This window comes from Bubalus bubalis, chromosome 10 (assembly GCF_019923935.1).
Source record: "Bubalus bubalis isolate 160015118507 breed Murrah chromosome 10, NDDB_SH_1, whole genome shotgun sequence".
NCBI lineage: Eukaryota > Metazoa > Chordata > Mammalia > Artiodactyla > Bovidae > Bubalus > Bubalus bubalis.
The window spans coordinates 29353377-29375130 of NC_059166.1; the positions used below are offsets into that span (position 1 = coordinate 29353377).

Consider the following 21754-nt stretch of genomic DNA (forward strand, 5'->3'; position numbering starts at 1 on the left):
CTCCAGCACCAAAATTCAAAAGTATCAGTTCTTTGGTGCTTACCCTTCTTTATGGTCCAACTCTCACATCCATACATGACTACTCGAAAACCATAGCTTTGACTAGACGGACCTTTGTCAGCAAAGTGATGTCTTTGCTTTTTAATATGCTGTCTAGGTTTATCATAGCTTTCCTTCCAAGGAGCAAGCAAGCGTCTTTTAATTTCATGGCTGCAATGACCATCTGCAGTGATTTTGGAGCCCAAGAAAATAAAATCTGTCACTGCTTCCACTTTTTCCCCTTCTATTAGCCATGAAGTGATGGGACCGGATTAATTCTTAAAACATTACTTTGAGGTATATGCATGTGTGCACTAAGTCACTTCATCGTGTCTGACTTGGTGCAACCTTATGGACTGTAACCCACCAGGCTCCTCTGTCCATGGGATTCTCCAGGCAAGAATACTGGAGTGGGTTGCCATGCTCTCCTACAGGGAATCTCCCTGACCCAGGGATTGAACCTGTGTCTCCTGAGTTTTGAGGTGTATATACCATCACCAAATTATACGATTGCAAACTGAGATTCTGACATCAATCATTTGCCCAAGGTGATGTAGAAACTTTGGGTCCAGGTCTGCCTGAGTCCAAAGTCTGGCCCCCTTGACCACTAAACTTGACTCCAGTTACTTCTGGTTAGAAGGATAGCAGACATTCTTAAGTGTGTTCATTTAGAAAAACCCATCAGCCATACGTCCTGAGTTGTTTCATGTAACATCCATCCCTTCTTTTGTCTTCCTCCTTCCATTAAATGTAAGCTTCTGTTATTTTCTTGTTTAGTTTGTACCTGGCCCAAGTATCTGGTTGCAAAGTACAAAATTCTAGGGTAGAAGGTGTTTTCCTTCAGTCTTAACAACCTCCTCTGAGCCCTGGGTTCCTTGGGTTCTGCTACTGAGGAAGGCTGTGTGTGTGTGTGTGTGTGTGTATTTTTAATTTTTAAAAATTATTTCTGCTGCAGGTAGGTATAAGTGAAATTGTTATCCCTACCATCTAGCAACAGAAAGGAAAGCTGCTGTGAAATAGGCAAAATAATAGATATTTATAAATAATATATTATATATGGATTAGGTAAATAAAATAAAAATGAAGTATCTCCCTGTTTTCACAGGGCAAGACAGAATGAGAATGCTATTCTTGTTGCATATCTAGCTTCACTCAAATTGGTTCTTTGGACATCTAGAAAATACACCTGCACCAGTTTTATTTCCATCTACTGTTCTTTGTTGAAAAGAACTGTTTCTCTTTGGCGGCAAATTCTTAGGAAGAAATCGCAGGAAAGTTTTTTTTTTTTTTTTTGAAGTTTAAGCTCCTGATAGATAGGAACCATACAAGTACTTAAAATCTATGTCTCAGTATGCAAATGAAAGGATATTTAGACTCTAATCAGATCATGTATTTGCAATAGAATTTGTATCAGTTTTAAATTACAAGTACTGTCTCATGGTAGCAAGAATGAAATATTTTTTTTTCAGAAAGAAGATCATCATTCCCCTTTGAGAAAGGGAAGTTGATAGATATTTTTTCCTTAGCAAATAGGAAAAAACTTATTTAAAGTAATAACACAATTTTCTTTAAATAGATAACATGAAAACATCTTATGTGCCTATTAATGAGACTCTGCTGAGATTTACGTTTGTTTGAAAATCAGAAACTGCTGTAACAATTGTTTTCTGATTTATTTGGTACACTATAGAAATGATCAGATCTTCATTTGGGGTCTCTCAGTAAATGGAACTGTAGGTCTGGAACTATTGGCTGATGCGCTGTGGGACAAATAGCATGGAATCCATCTGTCATCAGAAAGAGCTTGGGAGAAATGAATGGCTGTTGTGTAGAGTGAGGAAGTTGTTTTAATGAACCATTTCTTCTCCCATCAGGAATTCCTTTATTAATTCTTTTGCTGTTTAAGTTGTTACATAATATTGAGCAGAAAAAGAATAGATACGTATAATTGAATCACTTTGCTGCACACCTGAAACTATCACAACATTGTTAATCAACAGTACTCCAATATAAAATAGAAAGGTAAAAAATAAATGAAGACAAAAACAAAAAGAAATTCCTTTATAACAACACCTCTCACCTATAAATCTTGACTCCTTCTCCTTCTCCCTAATTTAGCTCCCTCTCTTTTCCCTAGGTCACTCCCCACTCACTTTTGAATAATGCTTCATATAAAAGCAAAACAAAACAAAACAAGGAAATATCATTCACACTATCAGATAGTCAACAATTAAAAGCCCTTATTATACCAATGGCAGGGCTGTGAAGTGTGGGAGGTGTATGCACTGCTGGTAGAAGAGTATGTTGGCACTACCTTTTGAAGATCGATTTGGCAATAGCTTATAATATCAACTGAGTTTATCACCGAGAGTCAGCAGTTCTGTCTCTAGATGTGTGCTGTTAAAAAAAAAAAAAAATCTTTGGCTTGCATATGAAGACATAATGAAGAAAGTTTATGTTAACTTTGTTTGTGATAATCCCTCCGCCAGAGAAATTGGTAAATATCCATCAACAGAAGAATGAATATGAATACTTTGTGGTATAGTCATTTAATGGAATAGTTATAGTTCCACTGATATTTCTTCTGCCCAGATTAGTAGTCTCAACTAATCTCTTTCTCTTTTAAAAAATATTTTTTGAAAGTAGACCTTAATAGTTCTTATAAGATAAAACAATTTTGTAAGGATCTATAGTGACAGATGTTAACTACATGTATTGAAATGATTATTTTGCAATGTATACAAATATCAAACCATTATATGGCCCACCTGAAACTAATATAATGCTATATGTCAATTATGCCTCATAAAAATTTTTAAAATAAAGTAATAAAAAAATCTTAAATAAAGGCATATTGGGATACACAGGGAAATTACTCAAAATAGATTAATCATACCAAATCCTCTAAAATTTCATTTTAAATTTACTTTTGAAAGTTACAGAAAGAAGATTTTCTTACCCAGTTTGTCATTTTCATTTAACTCTTTCAAATATGTAGGTTGTGATAGTTTTCTTAAAATGCACTGATCTGTAATGTTAAGAAGTTCTGATTCTTTTATTTTTTGAGAAAAATAAAGATCATTTCTGTTTAAAGAAGTCTTTAGCATGCATAAGGTGATATAGTCAAGAAAGCTTATGTTAACATTGTTTGTGGTGATACTCCCGTCACAGAAATTGGTAAATATCTATCAACAGAAGAATGAATATAAATACTTTCTGGTTTAGTCATTTAATGGAATATTTAGAGCACTTAAAATTGAATTAACTAGAGCTTTCTGTACCACTATTAGTATATCTCAAAAACAATGTTAAGAGGAAAAAACAAAGTATAGAAGCATGAGTACAGTATGATGCCATCTATACAAAATGCAATCACGTGCAAGACAATGCTCTTTATACATTTATGTAATAAAGGATAGAAGTATATATGAGAATTATAAATAAATTATGAATACTTCTTTGAAGTATAGGTGGAATAGAATTAAGGAGTCTTCAACTATATATGCATTGCATTTCTAAGTCTGGATGGTATATCCATGGGTGTGTGAAAAATTTTGTTAATTTTTAAAATTGAAGTATAATCAACTCACAATATTGTATTAATTTCAAGTGTATAACATAGTAATGATCACCACAATTCTAGCTACCATCTCTCTCTATATATAGTACATTACAATGTCATTGACCATATTATTCCCTGTGTTGTTTTCAGTCACTAAGTCATGTCTTACTGTTTGTGACCCCATGGACTGTAGCATGCCAGGCTTCCCTGGCCTTCACTATCTCCCAGCGTTTGCTCAAACTCACATCCACTGAGTCGGTGATGCCATCCAACCATCTCATCCTCTGTCCCCCACTTCTCCTCCTCCCCTCAATCTTTCCCAGAGTCAGGGTCTTTTTCAATGAGTTGACTCCTTGCATCAGGTGGTCGAAGTACTTTATTCCTGTTATTCCCTATGCTATATCTGCATGACTTACTTATTTTATAATTGGAAACTTGTACCACTTTATCCCCTCCACCAGTTTTCCTTATCTTCACAGATCCCTCCCCTTTAGCAACTATAGTTTGTTCTCTGTATCTATGAGTCTATTTTTATTTTGTTTTGTTTGCCTCTTTTGTTTGTTAATTCTACATATAAGTGACATCATATGGAGGTTGTCTTAGATATTCACTCAGCATAAGTATTCTCTAGTTCCATTTATGTTGTTGCAAATGGCACGATTTCATTCTTTTTATGGCTGAGTAGTATTCCTGTGTGTGTGTTTGTGTGTGTGTGTAGCACATCTTTATCTATTCATCTATTGATAGACATCTAGGTGGCTTATATATCTTGGCTAGTGTAAACAATGCTGCAGTGAATGGGGGTGCATATATCTCTTCAAGTTAGTGTTTTCATTTTCTTTGAATAAACACTCAGAAGTGCATTTGCTAGATCACATCATATATGACAAATGTCCGTATAGTCAAGGCTATGGTTTTCCCAGTGGTCACATGCAGTTGTGAGAGCTGGACTGTAAAGAAGGCAGAACACCACAGAATTGATGCCTTCAAACTGTGGTGCTGGAGAAGACTCCTGAAAGTCCCTTGGACAGCAAGGAGATCCAACCAGTCAATCTTAAGGGAGCTCAACCCTGAATATTCACTGGAAGGACTGATGCTGAAGCTGAAGCTCCAATATTTTGGTTATCTGATGCGAACAGATGACTCATTGGATAAGTCCCTGATGCTGGGAAACATTGAGGGCAGGAGAGGAGGCATCAGAGGATGAGATGGTTGGACGGTATCTGATGAAACGAACATGAACTTGGGCAAACTCTGGGAGATGGTGAGGGACAGGGAGGCCTGGCATGCTGCAGTCCATGGAGTCATGAAGAGTCGGATACTACTGGATGACTGAACAACAACAAAAATGATAGTTCTATTTTTAATTTTTTGAGGAACCTCTATACTGTTTCCACAGAGACTGCACCAATTTACATTCCTGCCAACAATGCATGAGGGTTCCCTTTTCTGCATATTCTTGACAACAGTTTGTTGTCTTTTTATAATAGCCATTCTGACAGATGTGAGATGATATCTCATTGTGGTTTTGATTTCTTTGCCTGATAATTAGTGATGTTGAGCGTCTTCTATATACCTGTTGAAAAGTGTATGTCTTCTTTTTAAAAATGTCTATTCAGATCTCCTGTCCATTTTTAATTGATTTTTAAAAAATTGAGTTGTATGAGTTCTTTACTTATTTTGGATATTAACCTCTTATTAGATATATTGCAATTATCTTTTCCCATTTATTAGATTGCCTTTTTGTTTTGTTGGTGGTTTTCTTTGCTGTGCTAAAGGAGTGTATAACTAAGTTTGATATTCTTTAAATATTTCATAACTAATGTTTTTAATGAAAAAAATTGTTATAGTCTGTTACTTTCTGTATCTTTTGAAGTCTCTCAGTCGTGTCCGACTCTTTGTGACCCCGTGGACTGTAGCTTACCAGGCTCCTCCGTCCATGGGATTCTCCAGGCAAGAGTACTGGAGTGGGTTGCCATTTCCTTCTCCAGGGGATCTTCCAAACCCAGGGATTGAACCTGGGTTTCCCACATTGGAGGCAGATGCTTTAACCTCTGAGCCACCAGGGAAGCCCCTATGTATCCTTTACGATAACTTAAATATATTTTGGTCATTTGAATCTCAAATATTTTTTCCTAATGTTCTGACTGTGGTTAGAAGGCCTCACATGCATTTGGAATTATTATTTCTGCACTAAGATAGGCTTTATTCCCATTTTATCCATTGCAGAATAAATATTTGTCTAGAGATTGATATGCATACCAGTTAGTGGTGGCAGGGCTTATATTGAAACATAATGATTATGTGAGATCATTCCTTATTCAAGAAATTTAGTTGTGTTTTCCTCTGTAACCATTGCTTGAAATGTCACTTTCCAGGTGGGATTTGCTTTCATAAACTGCTCTTTACAGCAGTCTATCCACATGCTTAATCCTTTGCCATCTCACTGAATATAGTAGCTACATATTTGGTGGCTGAAACTCTTCCTCTGCCTCAATGCAACAAGTATTTTCTAGATCGGGATCTGACTAGCATGAAACTGTGGGTGCACAAACCAAAATATGTAACATTGTCACTAAATTACCCCTTGAAAAATCATCAATTTTTAACAATATGGCAATTTTTTAATATGATCCTGCAGTTGCACTTTGGATATATATATCTCAGAGCATTGAAAGCATGATCTCAAAGAGATATTTATGCACCCATGTTCATAACAGCATTACTTAAAATAGCCAAATATGGAAGGAGCCTGAATGTCCATCAGTAGATGAATGGATAAAATGAAATGTGGTATATTCAGCCTTAAAAAGGAAGGAAATTCTGCCACATGCTACTACATGGATGAACCTTGGGGACTATCGTAGTTGCTCAATCAAACAGTTGCATGGTACTTAGACCCATGATGTTTATCTGTAGGTACAGAGGGACTCAATCTCCATTGGAGTTTGTATGTGAAAAATTAGATATTGAGTCCATTTTGCTGATAATATTCATTTCCACTTGAAACAAATGGTTATAATTTTTAGAAGACCAGGCAGTGATATCAATGCTGTGAATTTTGATGATTATATTGGGCTAGCCAGCAAGTTCATTCAGGTTTTTTCATACCATCTTATGGAAAAGCCTAAATGAACTTTCTGGCCAGCCCAATACTAGTTTCTAGTAATTTGTTGAGGAGATCGAAGGAATTTTGTTATAAATACCTTGAACTTAGGGCTTCCCTGGTGGCTCAGTGGTAAAGAATCTGTCTACAGTGCAGGAGATTCAGGTTTGATCCCAGGGTCAGAAAGAGCTCCTGGAGGAAATGCTAACCCACTCCTGTGTTTTTGCCTGGGAAATCTCATGAACCAAGGAGCCAGGCAGGCTACAGTTCACGGGGTGGCAAAAGAGTCGGGCACGACTTGGTAACTAAACAACAGCAACCTTGAACTTAAGTTGAATTTTCACATGTATTTGGCAAATTAGCTCAGATTCTAGAGTGTTCTTAAACTCAAAAAGCTTTTTTTTCCTCTTACACCACTACTTCCTTTTCTTAAAGTTTTATCTCTTTTACCAAGATAAAGAACTAAGATGAATTTAGTTTTAGATTGAATTGAGTATGAAATTAAAATTTGTATTTTCCCAAAGGTTTATGATTTTCTTAGTTTAATAATGAATTTTTACTACATTCTTTTCAGCACTCTAAAGTAGCACTTACCTTAGTGGTACAAAGTAGATGGTAAACGTTAGGGAAAAAAAAGTCATTTGAGAATATGATCCTATAAAGTAGTCTAATGATTTGTGCACCAGAAATATTGGCAGTGCTCCACGGAACAGTGCTGCTCCTGGACATTTTCTTAAGTCTCTTACTAACTTAATAACTGGCCATTGATTTGTAAACCATGGCCCTCTGTATCTCCTCTGTCCAATATAATCATCACATATCCTTCTTAATATTTCATGGAAAAAATATTTTCTATTGAGAGAAAAAAGTTCTAGTTCTTTTATTTTACTTATTTTAGAAATGATCTAACTTTCCTCTGAGCTATGTAATTCCATGTCAAAGTGGGGGGAAAGGGAGGTAATTTTGGGGAGAAATAGATAAATAAATACCTGTTAGCACTGCTTTATGAAGATTTTCTCTCAAGATCTTGAACTGACAAACTAGATGAAGATTTCTTTAGCAGGACTGGATTTCCAGTTGTTGTATCTCTGAGGTTTATGAAAGGGCTTGTGACTGGAAAATCCAGTTTTCTTTGATGTCAGGTAACAAGATTACATCTTCAAAGGAATTATGTGTATACTGGACAAAGGATGCCCTTGCTTTCCTTCCTAACCTCCTTTACCCTCCCCCATCTCATTGTGTCTAGCATCTTATTGCCATCTCATCCAAAGGAGAAGGAAATCTATGCCACACAGAGAATGGAGGATGTCATCACATCTCTGAGCGTGTTCTCTTCATTTGTAGAGATTTTCATCACAGGCTTATGAATTTCAATACCTTAAAAAGCAAGAAGGAATACCTCTGCACACAGAGGGTGTGAGTCTGAAAGCCTCCCACCTTCCACCCAGCTGAATTCTAGACCTGTTTGTTCATTATAAATAAGTGCTTCTTTCTCTGGAAGTTGATCTTTGTGGCACTGCAATCCACCATCCTATTTGAGTCCTTTAAAAATGCATCCTTGAAAGTTTTACTAAAATCTATGGGTAAAGTATAATTTACCATGCTAGAATTCATTATATCTGTAACTTTTCAATAATACAGTTTTTTTAAAAAGAAATACCTGTACTTGAATAATAAGGTCCAATTAAGCCTGAAAGATGATGCTGTGAAAGTGCTGCACTCAGTATGCCAGCAAATTTGGAAAACTCAGCAGTGGCCACAAGACTGGAAAAGGTCAGTTTTCATTCCAATCCCAAAGAAAGGCAATGCCAAAGAATGCTCAAACTACCGCACAATTGCACTCATCTCACATGCTAGTAAAGTGATGCTCAAAATTCTCCAAGCCAGGCTTTAGCAATACGTGAACCGTGAACTTCCTGATGTTCAAGCTTGTTTTAGAAAAGGCAGAGGAACCAGAGATCAAATTGCCAACATCTGCTGGATAATCGAAAAAGCAAGAGAGTTCCAGAAAGACATCTATTTCTGCTTTATTGACTATGCCAAAGCCTTTGACTGTGTGGATCACAATGATCTGTGGACAATTCTGAAAGAGATGGGGATACCAGACCACCTGATATGCCTCTTGAGAAATCTGTATGCAGGACAGGAAGCAACAGTTAGAACTGGACATGGAACAACAGACTGGTTCCAGATAGGAAAAGGAGTACGTCAAGGCTGTATATTGTCACCCTGCTTATTTAACTTCTATGCAGAGTACATCATGAGAAACGCTGGACTGGAAGAAACACAAGCTGGAATCAAGATTGCCAGGAGAAATATCAATCACCTCAGATATGCAGATGACACCACCCTTATGGCAGAAAGTGAAGAGGAACTCAAAAGCCTCTTGATGAAAGTGAAAGTGGAGAGTGAAAAAGTTGGCTTAAAGCTCAACATTCAGAAAACAAAGATCATGGCATCCGGTCCCATCACTTCATGGGAAATAGATGGGGAAACAGTGGAAACAGTGTCAGACTTTATTTTTCTGGGCTCCAAAATCACTGCAGATGGTGACTGCAGCCATGAAATTAAAAGACGCTTACTCCTCGGAAGGAAAGTTATGACCAACCTAGATAGCATATTCAAAAGCAGAGACATTACTTTGCCAACAAAGGTCCGTCTAGTCAAGGCTATGGTTTTTCCAGTGGTCATGTATGGATGTGAGAGTTGGACTGTGAAGAAGGCTGAGCGCCGAAGAATTGATGCTTTTGAACTGTGGTGTTGGAGAAGACTCTTGAGAGTCCCTTGGACTGCGAGGAGATCCAACCAGTCCATTCTGAAGGAGATCAGCCCTGGGATTTCTTTGGAAGGAATGATGCTAAAGCTGAAACTCCAGTACTTTGGCCACCTCATGTGAAGAGCTGACTCATTGGAAAAGGCTCTGATGCTGGGAGGGATTTGGGGCAGGAGGAGAAGGGGACGCCAGAGGATGAGATGGCTGGATGGCATCACTGACTCGATGGACGTGAGTCTGAGTGAACTTCGGGAGTTGGTGATGGACAGGGAGGCCTGGCGTGCTGCGATTCATGGGGTTGCAAAGAGTCGGACACGATTGAGCGACTGAACTGAACTGAACTGAAGCCTCGCTGAAAGAAGCGATGGTGACAAAGAAGAGGAAGTTGATTATAATAATAACAGCATATTAAAAGAAGTTTGTGTTAAGAAGCTCTTTCAAGCACTGTATGTATAAAACATCACTTTTCAGCATCTTACACCTGTTTAAAGATACGTATCAACTTGCAGTAGAGTTTTCCCACCAAGATATATTTTTTAACATGAAACTAAATTTATAGAGGAGGAGAAGAAAGTCTAGAATTTCTTTTAGGATTATTTTCAAGTTTGGGTATCATTAAACCTGATTTTGGGTACAGGTTTTTTTTATTAACAGTTGCTCATATGTCTTCTCCATAATCCTGATATGTTCCTTCCCAGGGTCATAAACAATGCAGGTGTAAGATGCCTCTGTATTCGATAACATAGGAATTGAGTTGGGGTTGTCTGCTTTGATAGTATTAATACCTCATGTTGCATACGACTTTAAATGCTTAAAGGTCTCTCATAAATTTATTTCATTTGATCTTTAAACATGACCCAGTGAGATGGGAAGTGTCGTTACTATGCAGATTGAGCAGATGGAATACTTTCTTCACACATGAGAACTAAATCCACAGAGATGATTTAGAGTTACACACACAGTTAAGCATCAGAGCAAGACAAGCCCCATATTCTTGGACTTGTCATCAGGTATATTTTCCTACATGTCTGTCCACAGATTTCATATGTCTGTTAAAAATATGATTTTCCAGTTTTTTGTTAGACTGAGTTTTTTTTTTTTTTTTAACTTGAGCTTTTATGTAAGCATATAAACACAAGTGTGCTTGGTTCCCTGACTTTAAAGATGAACCAGTTTTGTGACACCTGTGTTGGAGTGTTCTTCCTAAGCTGACTCAGCATGTAGAGGGTAAAGATGAGCCCCATCTTCTCAGTGAGGCTCATGGTGTTCACTGCAGCCCATATGACATATCTTTGTTTAGCTTTGAGGCATTGAAATTAGGTAAGAAGATGCAGCTGGGGAGTGCAAGAAAGATTCCTTTTTTTCCCAACTTTAGTGGAAAACTTGCCACATTCCATTGGGACAGAAAGAGATCTCAGAAGAGAAGACCTTGAAGGTCACTGGTCTTTTTTGCTAGCCAAAAACCACCAGCTTGTGCCTTTCTTTTCTTTCAGGAAGAAGATCCTGATTGCTAACTCTGTTTCTTCCACCCTGTGTCCATTTGGTTTGGCAACCTCACACCAGCTGTTCCCACTTCCTTCCCCTGGCTGTAATTACTTAAATGTTAGGCAGAGAAACTTTCCAATTTTGGAGACTCTGCACATTTATTTATCCTTATGATGACCTCTACAGTGTTACATTGTCCCAAGTAGCTCTCAAAAGTTGTCTTTGTCTTCCTTTGGATTGAGACCTATGCTAGATTATCTGGCTGGATTGTCTCGTTGGCCTTGCTTCCTGGGTTGGTTATCAAAGCATCCTGGAGAAAATATTTGAGGATGTTTTGGTACAGCCAGAGAGTACACTGATTAAAGGTCCCCTAAAGACTTTAGGCTTACTCCTTGGAAGGAAAGTTATGACCAACCTAGATAGCATATTCAAAAACAGACTTTACTTTGCCAACAAAGGTCCGTCTAGTCAAGGCTATGGTTTTCCAGTAGTTGTGTGTGGATGTGAGAGTTGGACTGTGAAGAAAGCTGAGCACCGAAAAATTGATGCTTTTGAACTGTGGTGTTGGAGAAGACTCTTAGGAGTCCCTTGGACTGCAAGGAGATCCAACTAGTCCATTCTAAAGGAGATCAGCCCTGGGTGTTCTTTGGAAAGAATGATGCTAAAGCTGAAACTCTAGCACTTTGGCCACCTCATGTGAAGAGTTGACTCATTGGAAAAGACTGATGCTGGGAGAGATTGGGGGCAGGAGGAGAAGGGGACGCCAGAGGATGAGATGGCTGGATGGCATCACCGACTCGATGGACGTGAGTCTGAGTGAATTCCGGGAGTTGGTGATGGACAGGGAGGCCTGCTGCTGCTGCTGCTGCTAAGTCGCTTCAGTCATGTCTGACTCTGGGCGACCCCAGAGATGGCAGCCCACCAGGCTCCCCCATCCCTGGGATTCTCTAGGCAAGAATACTCGAGTGGGTTGCCATTTCCTTCTCCAATGCATGAAAGTGAAAAGTGAAAGTGAAGTCACTCAGTCGTGTCTGACTCTTAGCGACCCCATGGACTGCAGCCTACCAGGCTCCTCTGTCCATGGGATTTTCCAGGCAAGAGTACTGGAGTGGGGTGCCATTGCCTTCTCCAACAGGGAGGCCTGGAGTGCTGCAATTTATGGGGTCGCAAAGAGTCAGACACGACTGAGCAATTAACTGAACTGAACTGAAAGACTTTAGGCAAGAACGAAGTTGCAGTGGGGTGATGCATCTTCAGAAACAGTTCACTGTTGAAGAACTGGAGTTTATGTTTTTATTTTTCATTTTTTAGGCTCTGTAGATAAGACATTTCCACTGAATGATGTGAAGTATTGCAGTTGCCTGTTAAATTTATTCCCCTTCCTCCTTTTTATTCCTCTTCAACGGATTTAGCACAAATTAAATATTCACTGGGGCTTTCCTGGTGGCTCAGCAGTAAAGAATCCACCTGTAGTGCAGGAGATGCAGGAGATCAGAGTTTGATTCTTGGGTCAGGAAGATCCCCTGGAGGAGGATCTGGAAACCCACTCCCGTATTCTTGTCTGGAGAATCCCACGGACAGAGGGGCCTGGTGGGCTATAGTCCATGGGATCACAAAAAGTTGGACACGACTGAAGCAGCTGAGCACGCACACATGCAAACATTCACTATTCCACCTCAGTAGTTAGATATGTTTTCAGGTCTTGTTTGCTATTTATTTGTACTGAGTTAAAATGCACAAATAGTACCTTTCTTTCTTTAAAGTTGATACCTCCTTTTGTAAGCTGTGGGTAAACTCTTCTTCAAGAGAACCATTTGTACCCATTTAGCTTCTATAAAAATGAGCAAGCAGTTAATAAGAATTCAGTAGGACGGCTATAAGGTTGATTGAATATGGTTTTAAGAATTTTTTATGATGCACGCATTACCTGAAATGGAAGCAAAGAAGACATGTAAGAGAGTTATTACTTCAATAAGCAATTCTTCAGGAAGACATAACGTACTGGCTGTAGGCCAGTAACCACTGTGGTTATTTCCTTTGGTGACAACCAGATGGGAGCCTTCAGCTCATTCAGCCCTCATCACAGCTCCCTTCATCACCACCTCCATCTCTGTGCCTGATGCACCAAACAGAAATCATGATCGAGTAACTCCTGAGCTGGGCATAAGGACATCGCTCCTTCCAGTGGCACAAGAACGATGCTGACTTAGATAGGCCTTTAGCCAAAAGTAAGTGATAAGATACAGCGCCGGAAGGGGCCAACGATCCCTCTATCCAGTTCTTAGTGTGTTACATTAGAGGGAGGTGAGATGACACACGGCAGTCAGGAGCAGAGCCAAGACTTAACACCTATCTATCCTAATTCAGAGTCCAGTATTTTTTACATTCATGAACTAGTTATGTATTCATTCTTTTATTGAGCACCAACTATATGCCCTGCAATCTGCTAGGCAATCAGTGGGGATACAAATATGAACTAAACATGGCTCTTGCACCCCAGGAACTCAGGATGTAGGATTGGGAGAAGCGTATGAAGCAGTAATTGCAGTGTGGTACATCCGGTGCTGTCATAGAGGTCAGTACGAGGAGTCATGAGGGCAAAAATAAGGACATCAGCTGCTTCTGTTAGGGGGTTAGGTGTCATTGAAGGCAGTCAAGAGAGAAGAGGGTTTCCTATGCAGTATGCAGAGGATGCTGTGTGGTACAGGATTAAGAGAAGAGTGTTGTTTTTCTTTTCTTTTTGCATAGAGGGATGAGAGAAGGCTATGCTGATCTAGAAAAGAGTGTGGTTTGCTACTCTGGAGAGATGCTCCATAAATCAAGTTCGGAAAATTCTGCATACTATATTCCTGGCTTTGTAACTGTCTGAGCCAGGATAGCTAGACTATCCTGGCTTTGTGTTTTTCATGAACCGTGTGTGTGTGCGCGCGCACGCGTATAGCAGAGAAGGTGGAGAGATGCATTAACTACCTGTGAAACATTGTGGGAAGAGACACTTTCAACTTTCCTCTACATCATCACTCATCTGTCTCTTGATTTCCATCCCCCAGGGCACTACCATTGTCCAAGTCCAAAGTCCAGACATTCCTTGACTTTGGCAATAACTACCTGAATGCTTTTTCCCATCCAATACTAAATACCACCATTGTAATTCATATTTTTAAAACTTTTACAAGGTTTACCTTTTAATTACTTGTCTTTCCTGAGTAATGCATTCACCCGATATAAGCATTTATAAGTGCAAAAAGATATAGTATTGAAAAGTCATCCTCTCATCCTTGTCCTCCAGGCAGTCGGATCCCCTCTCATTGGCAGCCACTGTTACTGGTTTCTTGTATATCCTTTCAGAGAGATTTTAGAAGCAGACAAATTAGGATTTTATTTTTCTCCCTTTTATACACATAAGTAGAAACAAAGGGTAGCAACCATTCTGTCCTTTCCTTTTGTTCACTAGGCAGTATATCTTGGAGATCTTTCCATATAGAGAACTTTCTTGTCTTTTGTTCAGCTGCATTGTATTCCATCGTGTTGAGGAACCATAGTTTAGTCGGCCAGTTTCTAGTTGATAGAACATTTGTGTTGTTCCCAAACTTTGCTTTTACAAACAATGTCCCAGTGTGTGCAGAGACTTTTATAGGTCTGTCACTCACCTGAAAAAACACTTTTACTCTCATATGCCCAGATGCCCACACAACAGAGTACTTTATTTTGGCATTCAAGGCTTTCTTCAGTTAAGCCCCAAATAACTTTCTATTACTATCAGTATGTGCCAAAATGAACTTTCTGTTTTAGCCCAATGATTGAATTCAAGATCTTTTAAATAATAAAAGGAAACCCTTTTATTTCTGTCTTCTATACTTCTCAAAATGAGCTGTCTTCTTTAGCCCCAGGAATAATATTTATTGTTTCCTAAATGGGCCTTTGCATTCCTAGTTCTCTAGCCTGGATTCCTACCTCCCTGCTTTGTCTTTGGAAGATGTGACTGTCCTCTTGAATTCCACCTTCTCTGCTGATCTTCAGTCTTTTTTCAGTCCCTAGGGACATCTTCTTTTCCCCAGAAACCCCAGCTCTTACTGTCGTATCGCTCTTTGGACGTAGGACAGGTTGCATACATGTTTGTGTGACCAGGCTTATAATGTTTCTTTTTACATGTGTATGTGTTCTTTTTTTTTTGCCAGCAAGATTGTGAGTATTGAACGGTCTCTTTTAGTATTTTATATACATCTTTATGGGTCTCACAATTACCCTGCACAGTCCCTTCCTCTTTTTGTTTACTCATATTACCCTAAGGTAACTCATGTTACCCTTAATCATTCAGAAATCTTACCTACTGCTCCAAGCTAAAGCCCTCCTAGGTTCCCCTTGCCCCATGTCGATCCTGGGATGAATGACAGCCGGTCTCCTGGGATGAATGACAGCCAGCATCACTCCTCTGCTCCTCTCTTACCTTGCCTGGGTTGGTTCTGCTTCTGGTCTTAGCCAGATGGACCACGCTGTAGACTCCAAAAATGCCTCACATTTCCTGTTTCCCTGGCAACACACATGCCATCTTTTCTAAAACACTGTCCCATTTCTGTTTTCTAAATCATGGTTCCCCAACCTCAGTGAAGCTTTTATGCCACAGACTCTTCTAGATTGTCTCTTCCATGTCTCTAGTCATCTTGAAGTCTAGGAATAATAATAGCTGGCTTTATCGAGAGCTTTCTATATGCCAGGTATGATATAGCCACATTATTCCCATGATGGCATTTGTTTCTCTTAATCTAGAAGATAGGGGCACAACCTGCAATGTATTTGTCATATTTCACTTCTTACGGAACAATACATAACATTTACGACTAGTTATTGTCAGATGTCCGTATTGTCTACATATGACTTTGCCCCCCGACCAGTAGCCAGTACCCTTTATTTCTAGTTTTACTCCAAGCATGCTGCTAGGTTCTTTCTCAGGGCATGATTGAGATTGAGCTTTGAGAAAGCTAACTCATTTTAATCTCTTTCCCCAAAGACTGTAGCTGATAAGATAATTCTGCGCATACATACTCTGCAGAAATGGTTTTCAGATTTGGGTTTTGGATTTTTCATGTTCATGCTGTTTTCCTAAAACCATAGTTGATACTTTTGTGCACTCCTGTCCCCTTCATCTGGAGAAGGCAATGGCACCCCACTCTAGTACTCTTGACAATCCATGGATGGAGGAGCCTGGTAGGCTGCAGTCCACGGGGCCTCTGAGAGTTGTACGCGACTGAGCAACTTCACTTTCACTTTTCACTTTCCTGCATTGGAGAAGGAAATGGCAGCCCATTCCAGTGTTCTTGCCTGGAGAATCCCAGGGGCGGGGGAGCCTGGTGGGCTGCTGTCTCTGGGGTCGCCCAGAGTCGGACACGACTAAAGCGACCTAGCAGCAGCAGCAGCAGCAGCAGCAGTCCCCTTCATCAGACTGTAAACTCAGATGCAGGAATTTAGTTGATACCTTTTATTCTTCACATTCTGAATTTCTAATTGCTAGTGATAAATAATAAAATTTTTAATATAAATTTTACCACATAGAATATTTCAGTTAATTAGTTTAATTAATTAATTTTGTATTAACTTTTGCTTTACTCTTCTCTTTTCTCTTTTTTCAGGAGATCATTTGCCAGAAGAATACTGTGAGTATTTTACTTAATTAATCCTTCCATAAACGTCTTTATCTTTTCTTTTTTATCAGCTAATTGCTGGTATATTTTCTATTTCCACAAATTATTAATTTCTGTATTTTCCTTTTAAAGATTCTGACATATCAATATAAATATGGCTATTTTACTTAAGTATCCCTTTATAGTGAAACTTATTTATACTAGTGGGAGATGACACTGATGCCTGTTTTTTTCTATATATAATTATATTTAGAACAAAAACTACATAGTATATTCAATTTTGTATAATTATGAGTGTTACTAAAGCAACATATATATATAAATGCACTGATACACACACATATGTATGTGTATGTGCATATCTATATATACAGGTAGACAGATATCTATATCTATAAATATACTATATATCTATATGTATACTATATATATAAATTATAAATGTGTCAATACATATATATACATACACACACATATAGAAATATGTCTGCATATCTCTGTCTTTACATTGAGATTGACTTAAGTTCCTAAGTCTTAAGGACCACACTTTAAGACCTTTGAAAGCACACAACAAAGTTCTTACCCTCCACAGAGAATTAAAAATTAAAGAGTGATAAAGAGAAACTTAAGAAGTTTTAAATGCATGAAGAATAATTATATTTTGGAATTAGCATGGTTATGTCAATGGTTGTGTTTTCATTTTGGAAAGTAAGCCAGTATTTAAAACCTTAATGTATTTCTGAAACGTAGAGTGGAAATAACATACTGCATAAAATCTGTACATTATTCCATTTATGATGATAAGATTAAAAGTACAATGGGTAAATTTCCCTTAGATCAGAAATTGAAGAAGTTAAGATTGAAGAAATTTAAGAGTTCAGGTCAGGGACTCATTGCAGCATGAATAATGTTGCTGTGATAAACTTATCCTTCACATCTCAACAGGAAAAGAACAAGGATTGCTTCACGCATCAATTCAGTGTAACAGATTTTATGAAGCAAATATTGATGGAACATGAACTGTGTGCCAGGTTTTGGGTTTGGTGCTGCAAGAAACTCACTATGGAGGCCGAAAGTGGAGACAACTCATTCATAATTGTCCCAGGAGACAGCTGAGACATGCCAGAGTGTTGCTAGGGGGGATGGTCAAGCAATTAAGCAAACAAACAAATTAGAAATTAACGTAAAGCAATATCTCAAAGAGTGGGTAGCCTATCCCTCAAGTGGTCGTGGAAGGTTTTTCAGAGGAGGTAGCATTTACCTGAATGGCAGAGAAGAACTGATCATGCCCAGTGATAGTTTGGACATGTGGGGAAGCAGGTTTGTAAGTTGACCCAATATTACACATTATGAACAAGTCATCTATTGACTCAAGTATGCTGCTGTGTTTCCAGTGCTAAGTCCCTCTCAAAAGTTGAGTATTTTGGGCATATATTTCAATATGTTTGGCGGCTGAGGGCATATCTTTCCAGAAGCTTAATTCATGCTCCACACATACTTATGTTCACCTTTGTGTAACTTTTAAAAATTGAAACACAGAGTTGGCATTTTTATTTTTAAAACAAAAGCAGTAGAGATAATCAGAGAGAATTCGTCTAGATTTTGAGCTGTGTGTTTTTATAACCATGAAAACAAGTATGGGCTGAAGAGACCAGTCTTGTTATTTTATGACCATGCCTCATTGTTTTGAAATTTAAGGAAAGGTGGTCTTTCTCCTTCAAGAAGCAGGTTTAATTGTTTTAGAATTAGTATCTTATTAATAAAATACAATTGTTGCACCTAAAGTGTCTGTTCTTGATCACAGTCTTTTTTATTTGCTTTGGATTATTAGGTATTTCAAACTCAAGATTGGCAGCAATCTGTAAATAGAAATTGCCATAATGGTATTTCTAAGCTTTATGTGAGCCAACTTGGGAAATAAATGTTCCCATATTATTAGTGTTCATCATTTTGAAAAGGTGATTTTTTTCCATAGCTGGTATCCTTTTAAAAAACACACCATCCACAGCCACTCCCCACATTCTTTCTCCCCCACTGCAGGCTTGCTGGGTTGGCTCTTAGCTCAGGCCCAGAAGTGCCTCCTGCTGCTTACTTCTCCCTCCACTGCTTTTTTTTTTTTTTTGGTCACCAACAATGGGACATTGAAAAACAGTACTGCCTTAGGGAAGAGATTCCAAAAAGTACACTGAGACCAGGAACTTGGGAAAGCCTCAGCATGCTGAATACCTTCAAGGATTCTGAAACCTCATCCCATGGGGTTTGAAGATAGTTGGAATCCGATTTTCTCTGCTATTTGCATGACTCTCATCTTTCTCTCTTTACCCACCTACTGCTCAATACACACTGAGACATCTGATACTCTTCCTCTCTCAGAATGTTTTATACAGATACGTTATTTCTCAATGCCCAGTCTTTCAGTAATAATGTGTTCTAGTTCTTATCTTATACACAAATACACATGATATTAAGGCTTCTGAAGGTACAGAACTTTATCCAGCGGTAGAGGAATAATATTCCAAAATTCTAATAGCGCTTTTCTGGTTTATTGGCTTCTCACCTGCTTGTCCTTACCTTGTGACTTAGAAGATTTGGAGCCTTCTCTTTGGTAGTTTTGAGTCAAAATGATTTTCAAAAATAGGAGTATTTGATTCTGTTGCTCTTTTACAACTCATTCAAAAGTTTAAGCTCTAGAAGATTTGAAAAGCCATCACTTGATATGCTTGCCTTTCTTTTCTGCTTAGACAGTGGCTTGGGTAAAAGGATTAGTTTGGTGAACCTGCTGTGGGATCTTGGTAACATTTTAGAAGCAGGGTATGTTTATTTTTCCTCTTCCTGACTAGTCTTCCAATTACTGTTCCATGAAGGAGAACTTGTGAAAGGAACACCTTAATGTGCTTGATTTAAAAATCAAATTGCAACCTTTAGAGATTCTTCTCATACTTTAACTAGAAGTCCGGTCCAGTTTCTGCTTCATTACCTGAGATACAAGTGCCTCAGAGAATAACGTGTTCATAAATAATCAAGGGGGGCCGTAAGGACATTTGGTACTTTTTAGCTGTTTGCTACGAGGCAGTAAGTTGGCTCATGCAGGGTTCCGTGCAAGATGGCCTGAAGCAAAGAGATGGTGTGCCAGCAAGTCAAGGACACTCGGGAGGGTGCTCAGCCCCCTGGCAATAATGGCAGGCCCTCTGGAAAAGGAGTCCATGGACTGGCATCCTAGACACATCATAGCCCAGCTGTGTGACCTTGCCAAGCCTTACCTGAATCCTTACCTGTACAATGGAGACGAGACAAGATCCCTTCCATTAGTGGACTGTTGTAAACATATGACCATTCATTCCTTGGCACCTGCACGTAATGAATAAATGTTTACTCTTGTTCATTTAGTTCAAAGGGTAAGAGAAGCAATGCATTCATTGTTCTCCATTCCGCTGACATGGAACATGTAACTGGGGCTCCTGGACTCCCTAGAAGAGTGATAAATAGAGTTTTCTCCCCATCTCATTCTAGTTTTCAGCCCTCTGCTTTTTTTCTTTCTCTCTGGCTTTTTCTCTTAGAGGTCTCTCTCATTTCCTCGGACTTAGCCATACCAAATAATTTCCAGGTCTGCACTTTGGCTTGGAACTCGTGGACATTATCACTTTAGAAGTACTGTTCCCCTTAAATCCCAACCTTTCAAAAGTGTCCATGTCACCCTACTCACCAAATCAGATCTCACCCTCTTGAAGTTCATCTCATATTTTAACTAGAAGTCAGGCCCTGTTTATGATTCATTACCTAATATATAATAAATGCCCCCAAAGGTAATTTGTTCATAAATATTAATAATTAAGTCTAGTTCTGCTTCTGAATTCTTGATTTTTGTTAAGGATCCCATTCTCCTTTAAGGAACCCCATTTACCACTATGGAGTGGCCTTCAATGCCTTCTTCTTCCTCTCTTTCAATATCTGTAACCAGTTGGCTGGTCTCAATGATTCTTTCTTCTTAACGTCAAGTTCATGCATCCACTTTTGTGATCTGGTCTTGCTTTGTAGCTTCCCACCTAATTTCCTTAAATCTCACTTCTTTCTCTTTCAGTGCATTCTGTTTTCTGCCTCGACTGTCAAAATGCACAGCTTTAGTTATGTTTTCTTTCCTGCTCTGAATCCTTCCAGATTTCCCACTGCCCTGAACAGAGATTGAAATCCCTAACTTTGTATTCCCTAAATACAATTTAGGGAAATTTGAATTTAGGGAAAATTGAAATCCCTAAATTTGTATTATTTCCTAAGCTCCAGTCAGGCTAGCTTCCTCAGGGGCATCCACTCCAACATCTCCTTTATTCTTCCCAGTTCCACTTGTGTTTGCACTGGTGCACCCTCACTTGGCATCATCAGGAACAGATAGAAGATCATGCTGAGTGAGTGGAGAGTGGTACAGGCTGAGGCTAGAGAGAGAGGCAGGGTTTGGATAGTTAAGCCCTTGTAGGTGACAGTGATCTATTTTATCTTCATCCCAGGAGCAAGGGAGGGGGCTTGAGCAGCTGAGAGAAGTCATCTGATATATGTTATTGAAAGAGCCCTTTGACAGCTGAGTAAAAAACAGATTGATAGGCAAGAGGAGAAGCAGGGAGCCCAGGTAAAAGCCACTTACAATGGCTCAGGCCAGGATATTGGTGGCATGGTCTGCATTGCTAGCAGAGAAGATGAAGTGAAGTGAACAAATAGATATATCTTGGAGGTGGAATAGACAGGACGTTGATAGTTTGTGGAAGGTGGAGGAAATGGAAGCATCAAGGATAACTTCAGGATCTCTTGTTCAGCTGCAAGGTTGCGTCCAACTCTTTTCGACCTCATGGACTGCAGCGCGCCAGGCTTCCCTGTCCTTCACTATCTCCCAGAGTTTGCTCAAACTCATCTCCATTGAGTCGATACCATCCAACCATCTCATCCTCTGTCACCCCCTTCTCCTCCTGCTTTCAGTCTTTCCCAGCATCAGGGTCTTTTCCAATGAGTTGGCTCTTCGCATCAGGTGGCCAAAGGATAGGAGCTTCAGCTTCAGTCCTTCCAATGAATATTCAGGGTTGATCTCCTTTAGGATTGACTGGTTTGATCTCCTTCCTGTCCACGGGACTCTTGAGTCTTCTTCAGCACCACGGTTCGAAAGCATC

General features: G+C 39.1%; 1 protein-coding gene across 2 annotated transcripts in view; it reads left to right on the forward strand.

The window, feature by feature from the left end:
* The window catches only part of MAP3K5 (mitogen-activated protein kinase kinase kinase 5), a 226637-nt gene that overhangs the window by 65750 nt on the left and 139133 nt on the right, over positions 1-21754 (forward strand). For both annotated transcript variants that reach the window (XM_006052268.4, XM_025294482.3), the window contains exon 3: positions 16593-16616. In XM_006052268.4, coding sequence (XP_006052330.3) covers positions 16593-16616 — 24 coding nt within the window. The remainder of the gene's footprint in view (positions 1-16592; positions 16617-21754) is intronic.